The 21,016-nt window shown below is 38.7% G+C and overlaps 1 protein-coding gene and 1 long non-coding RNA gene across 2 annotated transcripts in view; one reads left to right on the top strand and one right to left on the bottom strand.

Annotated features, from left to right (window-relative positions):
- Window positions 1-21,016, bottom strand: part of LOC134658697 (protein lap4) — a 122,471-nt gene that overhangs the window by 25,994 nt on the left and 75,461 nt on the right. The window contains exons 14-22 of the mRNA XM_063514352.1: window positions 10,574-10,779; window positions 9,791-9,924; window positions 9,009-9,093; window positions 8,138-8,339; window positions 6,185-6,375; window positions 4,912-5,023; window positions 3,905-4,182; window positions 3,490-3,585; window positions 1,484-1,738 (exon numbers count right to left, since the gene is read on the bottom strand). Coding sequence (XP_063370422.1) covers window positions 1,484-1,738; window positions 3,490-3,585; window positions 3,905-4,182; window positions 4,912-5,023; window positions 6,185-6,375; window positions 8,138-8,339; window positions 9,009-9,093; window positions 9,791-9,924; window positions 10,574-10,779 — 1,559 coding nt within the window. The remainder of the gene's footprint in view (window positions 1-1,483; window positions 1,739-3,489; window positions 3,586-3,904; window positions 4,183-4,911; window positions 5,024-6,184; window positions 6,376-8,137; window positions 8,340-9,008; window positions 9,094-9,790; window positions 9,925-10,573; window positions 10,780-21,016) is intronic.
- LOC134658798 (uncharacterized) lies at window positions 13,379-20,594 on the top strand. The gene is made up of 2 exons (XR_010097737.1): window positions 13,379-13,503; window positions 20,398-20,594. It is a non-coding gene; the product is annotated as an uncharacterized LOC134658798 (long non-coding RNA).

Here is a 21,016-nt window from a genome sequence, read left to right as displayed (position 1 = left end):
GCTGTCAAACTAGCTGACACGTTTTTAACTTAGACTTTCCCTCTCTCTTCAATCAATAACTCTTTGCTTGTGGGAAATACAACCCAGCCCTAAGAATCGTACGAGAGAGAAAAATAATCCCTTTCTCGCATAACTCGCCACTTTTTGCTTAACTTCTAGAGGCGGTTTGTTTGGTTTAGACATACCTAAATACCAGATAAGCGGTTTAAAAACATTCGCATATTACCAGGGACCCTAGTTAGTTTAAAATAACTTGTGAGGTTTAATGAGTGATTTCTAGCAGTGAGCGTGCAGCAGCAGCGGTGTCTCGGTGCAACGTCGAAGCCTTATATACGCCCGGTCGCTCAACAGCTCTAAAATATAGCGCAAATAGGTGCCCGCTTTACATTTACTTCATTAGAGACTGGATATGTAACTCTGCACTGAAACAATATGGTAACACCACCAAAAGCGTAAACTATTTTGACAATGTGGCGATATGGACCGCCATCACCGGTAACACCGGTCGAGTAATGTATTTCACCGCAGATTTACCATAACCGGTCCCAACAACCGGTTGAAAGATACTCAATATCTTTATTGCAAATAAGGAAGAGTCCATCCATACGCAAATAAGCCAGGACATAAGGTATCAAATGGGTCAATCAACTATTTTTTTTGTTGTTATTCTGTCCCATCAGCGAGGAGACAATAGTAGCATAAATTGTTAGAAGAACTGCTGTACCATGTTCTAGAATCTAGTCACATGCTCAGTAGATGTCCCATTATGGAAAGGTCTTATAACTACCATAAAATGCAAGTTTGGTTCATTTAAATACGAAAATCCTAGAATTTTAAGAGTGACTCGGGAGACCGTAACCATAGCAACGTGTGACAAGAAAAAGTTGATTAACTATTTGGGTTATAGTATGGCTCTTCTCAGGTGAACTTTTCGCTTCGAACCTTAATCTTTCAAACAAAGGCCTATAACTGTACCCTACACGGAAAAATGTTGATTATACCTATGTTAAACTTATTAATCTTAAATTTACATTGTTACCTTAGATTTTGTTATATAACAAATATACAACGCTTTATCATAAATAACCGTGTTTCATTTTTAACACCACACTAAGTATCAAAATAATACGAGTGCCGTATCGCTTCGGGGCGGTCTATCGTCCTACACTACCAAAACGTAATATCTAGAATATCAGTGACATTAAATTTGAACCTTAATACTATGACGATACCGGTTGTTTTTCAATATGAATGTTGTACTGGCACGTGCTAACGCTCGAGCTAGCGGCTTTGCGATAATAGAGACAATGGCCTTTGTTTGAAAGATTAAGGTTCGAAGCGAAAAGTTCACCTGAGAAGAACCATACTATAATCAACTTTTTCTTGTCACACGTTGCTACGGGCCGGATAGGAATAGGATTCAGTATCGACGTGAATGAAGCGGGCACCTATAAACGCGTCGCGTGGCACAGTGTTATCTTACTTCGACGATGAGCGGCGCGAGCAGCTGGTTGTCGGTGATGCGGGTGACGGTGGTCTCGGTGAAGGTGGACTTGGTGATGGTCTCGGTGACGCGGCCGACGGCGGCCGGCGGCGGCGGCAGCAGCACGGCCGCGGCCGGCCGCTCCACGGTGACGCGCACGCCGCGCTCCACGGGCTCCGCCGCCGGCCGACGGCCGCCGAGGAAGTGCGCCGGTATCATCGCTTGGAACTCCTCGTTCGTTATCGGCCGAGAGGGCTGCGCGTTTAACACGTTCACATCAGACACAGAACACTCTTTTCAAGTCACAATTTGGATTTACGGGTTTGCTCTACTAACGAGTTTCATTGCCGACACCGCATGATTTGTCGATGATGTTATAGTAGCCAATGCATTATTTTTTTATATTCAAAGTCAGTAACCCGCCAATTGGGAGCGTAAAAAATATTTAATCAGCTATGACAAAATAAATTAAATAATGAACATGAGTATTCTGAAGGTGAAACTCTTTTATAATCAATCATATGTATTTAACTTATTACCTTCTTGGTTTATATGACTTAGTGACATAATTGAAAAGCCTTTACTTCCTAGGGAATACAATAAGATATTACTCCCGCTAAACCTGTGTGAAATACAATGCTTCATTAGATAGTGTGATGAAAAAGTGGTTATACTACTCGGTCATACAGCATACAGACAATGGACTCTGGTACGTATTTATAATATTATTTTAGTTCTTGTTTACCGAAATGACAAAACGACTAATTAACGTGAAGTTTGTATGACTGATATATGCGTATGACGTCATGCTTTAGTTACCATTGTCTATTTTTCAATTTAATTATCATCATTTTAGCGGAAAAGGGTCCACTTCCGGTTTCCCCACAATGACCGATCGTGCGCTGATCTCATCTATCGGCTCTCAGCGATCTTAACCAGATCGTCGGAATATCTTGTTTTGTTTTTATTTATCTTGCCTCGTTTTTAAATTTAATTATGATAAAATATTGTAGATAATTGTAGGATTCTTGTTTTTTTTTTCGGATAATGAGAAAAAAATACAATTATCCGATTACGTATACGCTACCACAATTACTGTAAACATGAAAATCCCCTTAGTAGTATTGTCAGTCTCTGGAATTGAGCCATATTACTTAGGTACTTACAAGTACTATGTACGTATCGCCATAGAGCGATAAGATTCGATAAACTGATAGCACACCCCACTTGATCAAGGTTGGAATGTCTGACGACACATTCCACTTCGTTTATAAATACACACATTTCTATCTGATTACTACAAGTAGCGATCGTCTAGCAATAAGAGCTACTTTTAGAACAGGTTGTATCCGCTTTCAGGTACTTACTTGAATAAGATTATTAGATTATGCATTCCTATAAGCAAAACCTTTGTATAATTAACCCATGCTACTCTCTCTACACCCAGAAATACTGTCGTTTCTACATACACGCATAATGTTTTCTTGAATATTCTTGGTCGGTGCTCCTTTCATCATGCAGTAAGATGCTACATACTAATATTGAGAGAAGATTTATATTTCAATGTATTTGCAAGTGAAATGCTCATCTAACTATCCATGCGGTGCCGCAAATCACACAAATAGCTTTGAGAAACATCACGCTAAATATTGTGCGTTGTCTCTGTTCTAAGTGTCTGAAAAAAGTAAAATAATGTTACGTTAACATGGACTAACATGAAATTTACAAATTTAAATGCCAACGGTTTGTTATCAACGGTTGCGTAGGATAACCGTGTCTCGCCATCCCGAAATATGAGCTCTATATTTCGAGACGCGTAAGACGCGGCATCTTCCGCCGCCATTTTGGAAACCGTGACGTTAAAATGCTACGAATAAAGTGATATATAATACGTATAATAATGGTGTAAAGCTGTATCAGACAAGCACGGGATGTGAACGTGTTAAACCGACATGTAACCATCACCTGCGAACGTTGGGCATTACATCAAGTAAATCGGTCCTTACCTGAATGTCATCGAACACGTCGTCAGTAGATCCGTGCATGTTATTGGCGCCGGGGGTTAAGGGCGTGCTAGTGCTGTTAGTCGACGATTTCGTGGCCTGCAGCAACAATTCGTTTACATCATTATTAACAACACCATCGTACAGCGTTCAAGAGGTAATTCTATTCATTTATTTTATTGATACTAACTTTAAGCTCCTAATGATCTACTTTAACTACAGTGTCTACAAAAATACGTGCTTAAATAGGAACTACAATTGTGCGTATTTTCTGATAATGTAATTCTGGATTTAATTACAGCTTTTTGAAGTAAAATTTGCTAAGAGTTTAAATTTAGGAAGTACTGAAGTGTACTATAAGCGGTGGCTCAATAGCCAGAGGCTGTCAAAGCGTCGCACGGGCTCGACGAAGCCTCACCTGTCCGTTGGCTTGGCTTAGCCTCCTCGGTGCCGGCTGTGGCGGGACTGCGTTGGGTGCGAAAGTGGTATGTTTCTGGGCATGCTGTTGCGGTGTCTGCTGTACTGGTGCCTGTATCTGTGTGGGTGCGACATGCACGTGTGTGTCACGCGGTAGAGTGTGATTTGCTACAGGTGCACTGATGTGATTGGGTTTCTGTGCCGGAGCGTTCACATTCGGCAGGCTGGTCTTGTGCTCTCTCACTTCGTCTGACGTCGACTTGCGCGGGAGCGTTTCGTCTGAACGAGACAAAAGTAATTATTTAAAACTTAACCAAAGCATTTAAGTAATATTACTTAAACAGATACGTAACAGCTGTTGCTATAATTTGCTGGATACGATTTCAAGAACGTCGTAATGGTTTTTATATCATAATAATTATATTAAATCTGCTGATGCAAGTTATTACTGCCGACTTTGTCACGGGCTGGTATATCGAGAACAATCATGTGACGGATGCATTGTCTTATAAACATGACGATCGATGCACATGGGGGGCAAGTTTATAAAATAAAATATTTATATAAGATGGATTCGTTGAAAGTTGGGTAAATGTCTAATACCATGTCCTCAAAATTTTGTAGGCTCATATGACGTAACTCTTTGCTAACATTTTTTGTTGAAGCAATTATAATATGAATCGACTGAAGTAATCTATTAGACCATGGTATAATAATATATTCCGCCTGGTAGTCTCTTCCGACCACGTGACTGACACAAGCCTACGTCATTATGCGACAGCGCTATATGATAATATGCAATAGCGCTATACAAAGTGGCAATGTTATTGTGACGTAGGCTTGTGTCACTCTGGGAAGAGAAGACCATGTTTTATTAGACTATGTATGTATTAGACCTTATTCAGTCTGCGTGCAGCGTCACATTTATAAAGAACTTAGCTGCGCAGCGTACATCAACCGGAGACTTAGATGGGAGTGATTTATAGTGTAATATGGTACGACAGGAACCTTGTTCCGGGGTGATGGTCCGCTGCAGCACCAGCCGCACGAACCGCTCGTGGCCGGTCAGCAGCGACACCGCCGCTTCGTGACGCGCGTTCTCCATTTCCACGCCGTTGATCTGCAATTCAACGTTGGACACTTGAGCTTAGTCACGATTCGCAGTATCGACCATCTGTTTCATAGTAACGCGGTGCCATATAGATAACAATCGAGTTGATAATTATAGGTATCGGCCGATGGAAATAGTTACCCATGTTTGTGCTATATTATTACCAGTCTTGAAAGTAATTCAATAATGGCGGGACCTTCGCTTTAATCGTCATAAATGTTTGTGCAGCAAAATAATAAAAACAGCATTTTACGATCCATTGTAAGTCCACGCGGTTTCCACATTCATGACGCGTAACGATAACATTTCAGTTTAAAACAAATCTTACTATGAATTAGTATTTAACCAACGAATTTTAGAATAATTCTAAGTTGCTACTGTCTCAAATGATCAGATTAGAGCGGGGCCACACTAGCGATTTGCGAGCGAATTGAAAGCGAGGCGAGCGCGCAGCGAGTTCGCCGCGAGCCTCGCTTTAACTCGCTCGCATATCGCTAGTGTGGACACGCTCTTATTGTTTTAAAAATCACATTGCCCTTAGAAGTCAGTATTAAGTATCAAGTCCTAACTCATCATAATAAATCTACATTGTTTCGGTATAAGGTATGATATCGCGAAACTCATCGAAACGAAACGTCTTCGACCATTAAGTATCATTCCGTTCTTGGCGGCAGCACCCTCCGACGAGATACGCGAGATGTAGATGACGTCACTCTTATTCCGGGATGGCTGGCAAAACTCTTACCCAGCCTGGGATCAGGGTCTTGTGGCCCAGGACTTACGATATACTTAAAATCGCGTAACTCACCGAAACGACCTTGTCCCCGACCATCATCTTGCCGTCCTTGGCGGCAGCGCCCTGCGGCGAGATACGCGAGATGTAGATGACGTCACTCTCATTCCGCTACGGTTGGCAAAACTCTTACCCAGCCTGGGATCAGGGTCTTGTAGCCCAGGACTTACGATATACTTAAAATCGCGTAACTCACCGAAACGACCTTGTCCCCGACCATCATCTTGCCGTCCTTGGCGGCAGCGCCCTGCGGCGAGATACGCGAGATGTAGATGACGTCACTCTCATTCCGGTACGGCTGGCAAAACTCTTACCCAGCCTGGGATCAGGGTCTTGTGGCCCAGGACTTACGATATACTTAAAATCGCGTAACTCACCGAAACAACCTTGTCCCCGACCATCATCTTGCCGTCCTTGGCGGCAGCGCCCTGCGGCGAGATACGCGAGATGTAGATGGCGTCGCTGTCGTCCCGGTACGGCGGAGAACCCTTGCCGCCGGCTATGCTGAACCCGAGTCCGGCTCCGTCGCGGATCAGGGTCGTGTGGACTAGGACTTTCTGTTGATATGCTGCAATTCGAATTATATTCTACTTTAATATTTATTGCGTAAAAAACCTCCAGGCACCATTCTAGTACTTTGTTAAAATTACTTATAAAATAGTGGACCAAAATGAACATGACAACAATGATTTCCGTCAAAGGCTGTTAAAATCAATTACAAATAAATGCGAACTAAAGGTAAATTTGATACGCATGATAGCATAACGGCGAAGAACACAGAAGACAAACTGTTGGCTGCACATTCCATTATTTAACATTATATAATAATTACACGCTTTTTTAGCGATTGTTCACCGGTGAACCAAAAAATACTTCGATGGTTAATAGAAACGAATAATGACTTGCAATAATTTAACATAGAAAACTCCAGATTCATTATTTGACAGTCAATTGAACATGATACCACACAAATCAGAGGTCAATCATTTAGTTAACCTTCACCTTAATTGTTGGACACCGGGAACCGTATTAAAATGCTATCGAGCCATAAATGGCACGATCATTGACTTTGATTTTAAGTACATCTAAAGAATTTTGAATCGAGGTCAACATTACACACCCAATCGATTATAAACAAAACAATGACTAAATTACGTGACCATGATGACATCATGACTCACGCTGTGATAATGTTATCTTATACATCTTACGGATTATACATTAACATGTATGTATAAATCGCTTTATGTTTTATTTTTCCATCGTCATTTCGTCATTTCCCCCTACAAACCGGATGGCTGACTAATGAAAACTAATGAAAACTAGAATTGGGACTGCAGAATAAGATTATGATATTAATTATACGAGTAAGTACGAGCTGTTAAAAAAAAGCGGCCAAGTGCGAGTCGGACTCGCCCATGAAGGGTTCCGTATTTAGGCGATTTAAGACGTATAAAAAAAAAACTACTTACTAGATCTCGTTCAAACCAATTTTCGGTGGAAGTTTACATGGTAATGTACATCATATATTTTTTTTTAGTTTTATCATTCTCTTATTTTAGAAGTTACAGGGGGGGGGACACACATTTTACCACTTTGGAAGTGTCTGTCGCGCAAACTATTCAGTTTAGAAAAAAATGCTATTAGATATTAGAATACCCCACACGTATGGGTTTGATGAAAAAAAAAATTTTGAGTTTCAGTTCGAAGTATGGGGAACCCCAAAAATTTATTGTTTTTTTTTTGTATTTTTGTGTGAAAATCTTAATGCGGTTCACAGAATACATCTACTTACCAAGTTTCAACAGTATAGTTCTTATAGTTTCGGAGAAAAGTGGCTGTGACATACGGACGGACAGACAGACGGACAGACGGACAGACAGACAGACAGACAGACATGACGAATCTATAAGGGTTCCGCTTTTTGCCATTTGGCTACGGAACCCTAAAAAGATACAAAGTAATTATCATAACTAAAAACAAATTAACTTCTGAAGGTACCGAGACCGAGAATGTAGTAATTTCTACGTCAGTCCCTAAAACATAATAAGACAACATTAGATCATCGACTGATAAGAGTGATAAGCTACTTTCGTGGTTGTATTCACAATCGATTCGTTCAACTACGCCGTGGAAGCGTAATCAAATTATACCAAGACAAGACAACCTTTCCATTAATCCTTAGAATAGTTTATACGTGTGTAATTTATGTTTTGGAATGTTACTCGTGAAAGTTACGAATGACAAAATGTATACCTATGTAATTTGAGTAAGTATTGTCATATGGATTGCCTTATATGTGGCGGTTTTGCGATTGAAATTAGGTTTACCTGGAGGGATATAGGGCTGCGTAAGCGGCGGCGGGGACGCCTCGAGGCGGTGGTAGGTGTCTGTGGTGACGTGGCCGGTGGGCGAGGGGCTGAAGTTGACATGCTGATTGTTGTTGGGGGGTTTCTGTTCCGGCTCAAACTCCTGCGCGTACGCATTGCCGATTATCAGTGGCTTGGTGGGTATGCCGCGTCCTGTCGGTATCTGAGGGAGTTACAAATTGGTTAACAATCGGCAAACTGCAACTCGTGCCTCCACGCTTGCGGCTTTTCAAGCCACCCATACAAAATAATACTACGAGTTCTTCAAAGTGGACATAACATAGAACAAGTGATTTTTTTCTGCAGTTGGCTCTTCTCAAAAGTTTGCCGACCCCTGCTTTAGTATTTACAAAGCTAAACGTAACTAAAAAATGTCAACGGTTTTAAAATACAATCAACAATCATAATACATCTTAATGAGATTTATATATAGTTAGTGACACACAGCTGTGACCGAATGAATGAATGGTTGTAGTATTATCAGTCGATTAATTGTAGTAAATAATTATAGGCAGAACTTTCATATTGCTATGATAAAAGGAATACTTTCTACTTCATTCAACTCTATAGTCTCGATGCCTTTAATTTAATACGAATAATAATTATGACGAGTTACCAGCTAACAGCGTAAAATCTGTTCAATAAAACTTTGAAATATTCGATATGAGAAAATCTTAAAAGTACAACTTCAACTTCTAGTCAGCATGACATCATCTTCTTTACATATCTGTAAAATTTAAATACGACTTCTATATTTTTGATTAATGCAAATATTGACTACTTATGTTTGTCAAGTAGTAATATAAACACAGTAAGCACTGTTATAGTTTACCTGTCCATTTTCCAAAGTCGACACCGTATCGGTCGTGCTTGACACAGAATGATGGCTCGCCCCACTCGGAGCCCTGCTGTGAGTTCTGTGAAAAACAAAACTGTGCTCAAACCGTTTGTAAACTGTTTTCTTACTGTGTAAAATCATTACGCGGCCCGGATAAAGAACAACGCTAAGCTCGGCCTGGACTGAACCTGTTAGACGCTCTACTTGCGAGTAAATGCACAAAATCGATTACCATGTTCCGGAAGATATTTCGTTCAAATTACGTACGTCAAACAAATATTGGTAGAGGCCCATTATGCACTGTATTGTATGGTATTAAGAGCAGCTTTACCGGCAAATGGTAAGCGATCAGTAACGTAATTACTGGTGATTTGCAAGATCTGTGTGTTTGAAAATCATTCGTTCAGCGGCGAGGACGCGTTTGATTCGGTGTTAGAAAATTGCCAAGGAAAAATAAGAATATTTTTTATTTCTGATTGAGAGCGGTGGCTCGTGTTAAGCACTTAATGGTAACTGCGCCCTAGGTCGTTGAAGTGAATGGCAACATGGCGGGTCATATCAATAAAATACATCGCTTTTATTAGATAATAAAACGGTTATCAAGTTGCCTCTATAAAGGTGTCAACAATGCTCATATAAAAGATTGTTTTAAAGTATTTCTAATAATATTTATATAGAAAGTGCAGATGTTAGGCTATTTTTTTAAAGTGGGGCATAAAGTTTTATTGCTTTGCATCTGTAGTAATGTACTATTGCATGTAACCTTCGATTTTTACCTTGTGGAGGTTGGTGATTCCCTCGTGACGACCAGCACCAATGTGGCTCCGCTAGCTTTCAGCACCTCCACTGCAAAATAGTGGTCCACATCCACCACTGGTGTTCCGTTTACGGACAGCACCTTGTCACCAACCTGAGCCAAATGAGATCAAGTCAGATTACCTATTACAATGGCTTCACTTGCATACCTGACCGGTCAAGGATTGGTTCGTGCGTCGGAGATTTGATCTTAAACTTATTAGAATATGTAATGTACCTAATATGTTTTAAACCACGAGGAATGAGTTATTTAATCAAAATTAACCTTATTCTACAAATAAACTGGAAACTGAAGGCAATATTCTAGGTTTTTTTTTTGAAATTGTTATGGAAGCCTCAGTATTTAGGTAGAGAAAGTGGCTTTCAGTTTATAAATAAGAAAGCGTTTAATTTCCATTAATAATACTTTTATTTATTTGTTTTATTTTCCATTCGTCTCATTGAAACAGTGAGTGTCAACACAGACCGTATAAGGCATCTTGTTTTCTTGATTTCCAGTTAGTGTAAAGGCCCGTCTCCATATTGCGCGGCAAACTATCGAACATTGGCCCGCGAGGCAGCCGCGCGCAATGGATACCGGGTTGGCTCGCGAGCCAACGCGATCTGATCGAGTTGGCTCGCGAGCCAACCCGGTATCCATTGCGCGCGGCTGCCTCGCGAGCCAATGTTCGATAGTTTGCCGCGCAATATGGAGACAGGCCTTAATGCTCTCAACTAGGATTCAAAGGGTTCCTGGTACTCACCCTGAGGCCCGCCAAGTACGCGGGTCCGTTGGGAGTAACCCTGGATATGAAAATGCCGTCATCGTCGCCGATGTAGGGCGTGGAGCCGCGGCCGCCCGCTATGCTCAGCCCGAGCCCGCCAGCGGCGCGCGCTATGCGCACTTCGATACACCGCTGCTCGTTGACCAACTGAGTGACGCTCTCGGCTCGGTCCGATACTGATTCACCTAAAAAAAAAGACAATTTGTTAATTTTCTAGTACCTATAACGATTAGTTAGAGGGATTTCCTCGCACGTATATTCATGTCTAAGTATGAAGTAAAGATTGAACACAATTTTGTTTCGATCATATGTGTAGTTTCAGTTATAATTGATGTATTGCAAAAACCGAAAACTGTGCTCCATATAAAGTGTTTGTGTAGGTAATGTGTAATACAACATTAAAGTAGCCGTGGCCTTATTGTATATATGTCGGTAAAGTTTACATTTTCTATTAAAAACCACTTCACCAACGAATAAACCGAATTAATTTGGTTTAATATTAACTATTAACACAATATTTTTTTCAGCTCTCTTTATGCCATACAATGAAGAGTACAAGATGAGTACAAGTGCTTACTGCTTAGGTGTAGGTGAATCAACTTTTAGTTGTCACCCGTTGTTATGGTAACGGTCGCATGAATCACTCTTTACATCCTAGTTTTCTGGCATTTAAATTAACCAAACATGCATTTTTGTGATAGTTATAATGAGCCATCTACCAAGCACAATAAGGGTTCTTCTAACAAACTGTGCAACAATTGCCGCTTGATTGATCGGACGGAATAACAACAAGAAATAGTTGATCCACTCTTATTTATAACTAAAAAGGTTAAAAGAACTGTATTTCTGTTACATATAAGGGTTGATAATAGTGTTTAAAGCTATAATGATACGACTTTAATATGATTAATGATAGTCATTATAGCTTCATATGGTTAACGGCTCATCAACACTTTCACAAGAAATATGACATAATTTAGATCTAAATAGGTATATCCTGATCTTTAGTAATCATAAAATGAAGCTTATAATTACCGTATATATTAACTGTTCTGATACCGTATCTATATCTATAATTAATCTCATACAGGTTGAGGCCTATTTAAATTGATAATAACATCTATATATGTAGATGTATGGCGACCAGGAAGGGACAGCTCTATTTAAAAGAGGCAATGAACCGTAACAGTAAACAGCCGATCAATAATAAACTGGAACGTCGAAGATACAGACACGTTATCTCGTTTTATGCACCGACCATTGTTTCTTAACGAATTTCATATTACGCAATGGAAAAATAGTAATTAAACAGTATATGCGGTCGGAATAAACAGTTATATAAATGCTTTAGAGAAACTTTGCAGAGTCAATAGGCTAACGAGCTTAATGTCTTTAGTCGGCTACTCTAATTGGTGCACTAATGTTAGACAATAACAGTGCAGCTAGTGACTGCTAATGCAGACACGTTAAGCTAAATTATTTCAAGTCGTAATTGATCGTGGGCGTTGTAAACGCAGCGGCCATTGGAGGTAATTATGGCTAAATTACAATAGATCACGAACAATGTGTCAAAGGATGCATTGCTGCATAATGCAGTGTCACAAGGTCACCATACGATCACGAACGATTTCGCCACGACATTGAGCGACAAAGTTCACCGAATGAGAAAGAATTTGACTTTCACACGTCCAAGCTTTGGCGGGCTATCCCTAAACGATGCCATTAGGTGTATACGTGGATACATCCATTGTTACGTTCTCTCCGAGTCGCTTTCGGCTACATTGACTGATGCTTTTAACATTACAATAGGATTATGAATCGTTAAAATCTAATAATGTCGATGAAATAAAACGGCATCGAAAATATTTAAATAGTCGTTGACGCCTGGAATGCTCCGTTAAATTTTTTGGTAAAATCCGCGCTAGCTTGAATATGAAATGAGCTGACGCATTGTCAGAGTTGTTCTCACGATAATGATACAGTTGATGAGATAAACAAACATAGGGGCAGTGAAATCATGGTCCAGGCTCATCGGAGCCGCGTCCCGAGTTGTATTCTCGACAATAGCCAATCAGTCACGATACTTTCACCCCCGGATCATCTTAATAGAATAATAACGCAACTATGCATTATATTTCCAACTGGTCGTGATATCACTGAGGGATTCGTGACTCTCGTTTTACAGTAGTCTTATTTTAATGGAAATGCTTTCCTAGGAATGGAGGTAATTTAGTTTCAATCGAAATGTAACAGACAGGTGAAAGTCGGTTTCGGTGATTTAATACAGTTTACTTTATCGTGTATTTGCACAAGATTACACGTGTAGCAAAGATAAAGTGCATATCTTGCGATTATATCTTGAGCGTTCATATGCTGCAGCAAATAGCGCTCGGCTTGAGCTCAATTTGCGTAAATAACAACACGTTGGCTCAACATTCTCTTTGCTACGTTTTAATGCTGTAGTAATAAACATCAGTAAGGTACAGTTTGAAGCAATTACTTTTGATTATAACCAAATTGGGATTGCACTATAAATTCACTAAAATGATAGACTAAATAAATAACAACTATCTATAGGGCACGGCACACTGCGTCCGATTCGCACGTCGCTCTTAAGTTTGAGCAAGACAATGCTATGCGCGTATTATAGCGACGTCCCGCTCGCACGTCCGAGCGACCCTATCATCAATTTTCTTGAAACAGAGAAACCAGTTAGATTTGATATGTATTGTTAATGACAGGATATAACCATGAATAGGCTTTGTAAGCTTAACTCTCTTAATCAATTGAAATAACAACTAGGAAATGGCAAAAAACGCTAAAATGTTAACGCGTACCAACCTAAGGAACTCGATCTAACTGAGAAATTGCAGCAGCAATGTAAGAACTTACAATTATGATGATTGAAGGTAAGAGGCGGGCCGTTAACATTAAATTAACGCAGGCAATTTGATTTAATGGCAGTCGGCGAAGCTTAATGGGCGTAAGTGTTTACTGTGAGAAGCTTCCGCTACCCCGCAGAGTCCGATCAAGGAATAAAATCAGCTAATATTTCATTATAGATATTAATGCTGCAGAATAGTGCAGATTCGTTGGATTAGCTTTTGAAGTTTGCTTTGTGACTTTCGTGATTAGTCTGGTAGTAAGAAATGTTCAATTTCAATATGATGTTTGAATTTTAAGCTTACTATAGATGTGTTAATTCAACGTAAAATTTGGATTTGACTGATATTTCTTTCAATGATAATTTCTTGTTGTTTGCAGCAACAGCAACAATGACGCGATAGTTGTTATAACACCATTAACACCATAATACGAATGACTTCATGTACAGCTCATGTGACCTACATTGAACTAAGACCCTTTATGTTTACTTGCTGACCGTATAAACGCTTTGATACAGCATTGCTAACATATATCCCATCCCATTAAAGTAAACTCATTCACGAAATACATGACCTTGCTAGGAATTTGTACTCTCCTAAATTGAGAGATGATACAATCACTAAAGGCCTACAAAATAGCAAATGAGGATAAGTCAAGTAGCGCACTTGAAGAAACCAAAAATAAAACCATCTACCAAAACACTGCAAGTTACGAAACAACGTAAAACAAACAACATATTAGGCTCGCCTAAATATGTGAGCGATGACCGCATAGGCAAAGTATAATATTACTGTTTCACCTTCATTCGGCGACATGGCTATTAAGCAGGTTCTATTGAACAGAAATTACGGGCTATTTTAATATTAGGTACTAGGCACGAGCCGTTCTATTCACTGGTACAGGTTAGCTCACAATGAGAATTAGCATATTGACAAAGTCTTTTGCACAAATAATACAGTGTGGCATTTTATTGAGCTAGATTGAAACTGGAACAACAACAGTTCAAAGTGTTTTTTATACCCCCAATATCAGTAGCCACGCGAAAGCTAACAACTTGTTTTGATAATTTGCATCCCGCAATAAGTGGAAATATTTGTACGTTAAAGTGTTGTAATGAGCGTGAACTTCCATTAAGGTGACGGTAGAGGTGGGTAAATTTTCAGATTCTGTCAATTTACCCCATTTCACACACAAGCGCACTTCACGCACACTACCTCACTTTACTGGGACAGGTCATTGACCAATCAAGTTTTTTTAAGATAGCGTTTTGAGTTTAGTGTTAACCACTGACCTCTTTTGAGGAACAGAAACTGTAAAAACGTTCCATTGAAAGAAGAAAGAGAAACAATACATTAAATCTTGCTCTCCTTGTCTGTTCATGTCACACGTGACGTATTTAAATTCTAATTTAATTCATTTGATTGTTAACTATTTTCTGCATATTATGGCTTTGTCGAGATACGCGTTTTGTAAAGTTAAACCGAATAAACCCAGATGTCATTAAGTCAGATGTAAAATGTTATTTACTACTCTATACGGTTATTCATAAGGCGAAAAATCAATTCAATTAAAAATTTAAATAAATAAAGTTTCGGCAGGGTGGAAATTTAATTAAGGCCGACAAAATAAAATTTAATAATATATGTCGGCTGATGTACCCCTAAGATCTTTACAGATTTACTTGTACGAGTATCGTATATTCGCTATTTATTTTGCTATTAAATTTATAAAGTTAAAATAAATAATTAAATATTATACTGGCATTCCACCGCTATTATTTCAGTGCTGAACTGATTATCTTCGATCGTAGCCTTGATGATGTAGTTGTACTTACACTTACGGCGGTAGGAGCGGCAATGAACCCCGCGCAGCGTAGAACGAGAGGTGCGTTGGGATAAGTGCATATACATATAATTCTTCGTGCGTCTGTCTGTCTGTCCGTCCGTCTGTCACAGTCTATTTTCTCCGAAACTACTGGACCAATTCAGTTGAAATTTGGCACACATATGTAAATTTGGCACACAAATGTAAATTTGTGACCCAAAGATGGACGTGTAACGTAAATAAAATGTATTTTAGAGAATTTGAAATACGGTAGCCATTTTTGGGGGGGGGTAAATGAAAAAATTAAAAAATATGTTTTTTTAAACTATATAGTGTTACATATCAAATAAAAGAGCTCATTGTAAGAATCTCAAAGATATATTTTTTTTATAATTTTAGGATTAATAGTTCAGCAGTTATTCATGAAAATAGGCAAAAAATTATCATTCTCCGCCCACTTTCTCCGAAACAACTGGATCTAAAATTTTGAAAAAAATACACAAAGTAGTTCTTTACCTATATATGTCAGGAAAATCTATAAGAAATGTGCAGTCAAGCGTGAGACGGACTTAATATACGGAACCCTTAGAATGCGAGTCCGACTCGCACTTGTTTTTGTTTAGCTCTTATTAGGTTTAAGGAGTTTTATGAGTGAAAAAAGAAGTTTTTTGTTTTATGTGCCCGCGTTATTGCCGATCGATTGAGTTTTAAACGATAATTAGACAAAAAAACTTGTTTTTCACCCAACGAATATAGATCCCCATGACACATCTTCCAAGTCGCCTTTGGATAGGCTTAATTTTAAAAATAATTGAAATAATGTTCTATATCATTCATACTTGCAAAAAAAGACTAAAAATAATTTACGTGACCAATGCTTATTATTAGTAAATATCTTACAATTTAATATCTGATATATCACACGATACAAAAAAATGGCCGCAAAGTTAAAAGTTTATTTATTTACGTTACTAGTCCATCTTTGGATCACCGACTCTTTGTCATATGTGAAAAATGTGTACCAAATTTCAATTGAATTAGTCTATTAGGGGCAGACACACGAGTGATCTTAAAAGGGATTTTTTTCTTGAATGATTTGTATGTACTTACCCCAACGCACCTCACGTTCCACGCGGCGCAGCGTAATCAGTAAGTACCTAATAATTAGTGTCCGACCGAAACACACATTTCTGTATATATAAATATTGTTGTCCTACTTGCTCCCCAACTTTTGGTCTTTGTCACATAGTTTAGTTTCATAATACGAAGTACTATTTCGTATGTTTCGACCAGGCCGAAAGATTCGGCCGTTTTTTGGCCGAAACCGAAACTACGGCCGAAACATGATTTTATGGCCGAAACTGGCCGAAACCGAAACCGAAACCGAATCTTCGGTCGGACACTACGAATAATCACAATGGTCTTAAGTACCACAGACCCTACTGTCGCTTAAGTCCTTTATGACAATCTCTGCCTATTAGAACTTATAAAAAAAAAAGAAACCGAGTAATTATATCCAACTACCGAACCTGCTTACAAATTTTCTCGAGATATTTGAGAAATGTGATATGCAAAGGAGAACATTCGAACAAACGAAAGTATTTTTGCCCAAGCTGAAACGGAGACCTTCGCCTACGCTCGGTCAGTGATGGTTTAGGTACAGTCAGCTGCAGGTCACCCCTGCATAGAAGATTGTATGCAGGGGTGGTACCTTTTCTCTGCAGCTGACTGTACACCTATAAAAAATTGTTGTACCTGCTGCAATTTTATACCGGTACCGTACTTTATATTTCAACAGGTATAGTACCTTCAAAACGAAGCGGTATTGATAAATAATAACGGTACCGTACCGCCTATAAATAATAATAATAATTCAGCCTATATACAGGGTGGTCCAAACCTTGACGTCCAAAAATTTTTTTTTAGATTCCTCACGTCGTGGGCTATCAGAATATACCCCATGTATGTTAGCCGATTTTTCGTAGTTATCGAGTTATGATTTTTTTTTACTTTTAACTTTTCATATGAAATTCCGGGGTTCCCATACAGAGTGGCTAAAAAATAACTGCATTTCCGTTGCCAGGGAGGTTTTGGGATTATACTGAGCAACTTTTACAATGGGGCCAACCCCGAAACCGCGAAAAAAAAAATTACCCTTCCATAGAAAATGGACTAGCCAAAATGTATAAAAAGCCAATTTTTTTTTCGCGATTTCGGGGTTGGTCCCATAATAAAAGTTGCTCAGTATAATCCCAACACCTCCCTGGCAACGGAATGCAGTTATTTTTCAGCCACTCTGTATGGGAACCCCGGAATTTCATAGGAATAAGAATAAGAATAGAATAAGAATAAGAATTGTTTATTGCCACATACATGAACATAAAATAGAGTTAGAATTACTTACATAATAAAATAAAACAGTTGTTATCATATACAAAACAAAAGTGAGAAGATCTTTGTATTAGGCAAAGGGTTCCAGTCTCAGCGTGTGCCGGGCCTAGGTGCCCGGCGCTGGTTTTCAGACCGGTCGGTCCCAGACTAAGGACGGTCGGAGAATATTACCTACATAGGAAAAGTTAAAAGCTTAAAAAATCATAACTTGAAAAGTACGAAAAATCGGCTAACATACATATGGGGTACATTATGATAGCCCACGATTTTTGGACGTCACGGTTTGGACCACCCTGTATAGACAATAATCTCAACGCTAGCCCAATGCGGATTGGGGACTTCACACACTGCTTTGAATTTCTTCGCAAATGTATGCACTACGAGTATGCAGGTTTCCTCACGATGTTTCCTCCTTCACCGAAAAGCTAGTGGTAAATATCAAATGATATTTCGTACATAAGTTCCGAAAAACTCATTGGTACGAGCCAGGATACCAATGAGTTTTTCCTTACCGCTTATACCGTAAAGAAATAATGCAGTCTCTGCTTTGCACGATTATTGTGTGGACATAATTCTTATAATCACCGAAACATACATACCTCTACGCACAGAATGTCATTGAAATAAAACATTGTTTTTTATAGTAAATTAATATAACATTCGATTTATACACATAACAATAAGCAGGCCAGGCCGCAGCGATATTGGCCTGTAAGCTTCATCTCGGTCTCCAAATCCGCAAAACTCGCTGGTACTAAATGCTGGTCTTGCCGTTATTAATTATCTTGATTCTTGAAGATTATCAGAACAGCACGTTACGTAACCGCATACATAGACGGAACGAACGTCAACAAAGTAGGTGTAGACACTGCAAGTCTTTAGGTATTAAACGAATTACGCTTCGTATTAATAGATGAGTAATATTTAAATGAACATATAATATTCTCTAACATAAATACAAGATTACAATTAATTGACATCAAAAGTCATTGACGTACAGAAGTCATATACATTTTTATAATGACGCAAAATTGATACCAGCATAATGAAAATCAATCCCAATCAGTAAAACGAGTCTTTAAACTTTTTTCATTTTAAGCGGGTTTTGAAGGAACAAGTTACTTAAATTCGATTGTAATCGTATTGTTTTAGGATAATTTACTGCTGTTTTCGACCGTTACGACCCGTAAATAACAACAACTCACATTTAAAATTTGACTGGAGCTCGACGTGATTATATTTATTTACCCTATTTTATGAAATACAATTTATCTACTGGTATACATTTTCGTATGCGTATATGATGAAATGTCTTTATTAATGTCAAAAACGAGCTATGACGACGTACACGTCTGCTTCGATGCAAGGCCAACGGCCATCTGACTCGAAGAAGAGTTTTGAGTGATGTCGTCAATGTATGGAAATTATACGAAAGTTTACATTTGGGATTGAATTTCTGTGTTGTATTTGTGAGTAAAAATATAAGTAGATAATAATCTGGTAGTTTAGTTATCTAGCCTTCAAAATCCCACAACAACTCAATTACTGTCAAAGACAAAACTGTAATGCGTCTTGCTCAAACGGAACTCCATATTTTGATTTTTGGACACTTTTAGTGTCGATTTGTAGAGAATTACAGGAAATAAAAAAAATATGGCGTGAAGAGCCGGTACACGGCTTCTTCGTGAACAGATTTACGTATAATTTAATGCAGTTATTAATCATTCATTGAACAAATTGATTGCACAAAGTGAGGTCTAAATCGAAAACGTCATATACCGTCCCCTTAAGGAAGTCCATTGCATTTTACATGTGGTTTAAGATTCCTCGCCGCCAGGTGGTGGGCGGGTGGCGGGTTTTATATAAAACAACAGATGCTCTGACCGATCCTTTGAAGGATATTGCCCCGGTTTATACGACTAACGGTACACAATAAATATTTACTTGACACATATTTTTATAATATTATGCCAATAAATAATATATTCATCATTCCACATACTAATGATACTGGGGTCAAAGTTATTCTTCGTTGGACCACAAATACTCGTTAACACAATTGTTTAACGGTCGTCATTACAAAAAACAGGTAGCTTTCTTAACCTTAATTTTTTCTATATGTTGATGGTATATTTCTTAATCCGTGATAATTGATAATAAAAGCTAAAATCGGTAATCGGCACATATCAGAAAACTGGCAGGACATGTTAAAAAAATGTACACTGGTTACATTAACACACTAATTTTTAACGCCATTTTTTATTCACCTAAACAATAAATAAAACTCCCGGACGATTCCAACATAATTGAACTATCTTTGGAGCTCTTTAGCTAGAGGCATTCACATAATTTTCCTCTATTATAGATAGGATATAGGAGCTATAATCGACTAATATAAGGTGAGTAACCTGTTTAAAACCATCTTAAACATGTATTACTTTACTAATGCAATATGCGTGTCAATTCATTTACTTTCAAATAAAGGATTGTTTTAATTAATCAACTAGGTACAACAATTTTTGCATCAGTTTACAACTAACCAAGTAATAGTTATATATAAAACATAATACGTAAATGAAATATCATTTCCATGTAATAATTTAAGACTGGTACATAAAACTATAATGCACTCGTTAATGGTTTCCTAAGGGAAAGTGCACTTACGCTTTTTCCTTCTTATGACACCCATTTCCTCGTTTCAGGCAGTCCTGCCACTTCCTGCTATAAGCCGGGCTAACTGCGGAAGCGCGAACACCGGCTACGATAATATCTATAATCTAACGTCAATCAACTTCAAGCACTAGCCAGTAACCCCTAATGCATTCCAGATCAGACATTGTCCAACTTCAAGAACTAAACAAAAATAGAGTACGCTTCACTATAAGATAATTATAATTTTAAGTGTCTATCAAAAATCAATCGAATACCGGTAATCGAAGTTTTGTCGTAAATAAATCGATTCAATATATCGTGATCACTAAACCGGGATACATGAGCAACGTGCGCGCGCGCTGCCCGAGGCGCAAGCGCTGACGGAATGCGCGCGCAACAACCACCTCTGGAGGCTGTGGCGCCGGCGCCGCGTCCTTTCCTCTCGTATAAAAATAGAAAGTCACAACCCGTACACGCTCCTTTTATTTTTACCCCGGCATTACCCGGCGATTATCTGCATCGTATCTAATAATGCATGTATCGAGCGCGAGAACACTTTCAATTAGGTATATTCTGCATCATTCAGAATTGAAGTGGACAGTGAAATTATTTTTTCATCTTCATCACACCATCTTTTTTATATTCATCAAAAACTGATGAGATAGTCAG

This window comes from Cydia amplana, chromosome 2 (genome assembly GCF_948474715.1).
Source record: "Cydia amplana chromosome 2, ilCydAmpl1.1, whole genome shotgun sequence".
NCBI lineage: Eukaryota > Metazoa > Arthropoda > Insecta > Lepidoptera > Tortricidae > Cydia > Cydia amplana.
This window is presented reverse-complemented; position numbering and strand designations above follow the sequence as displayed.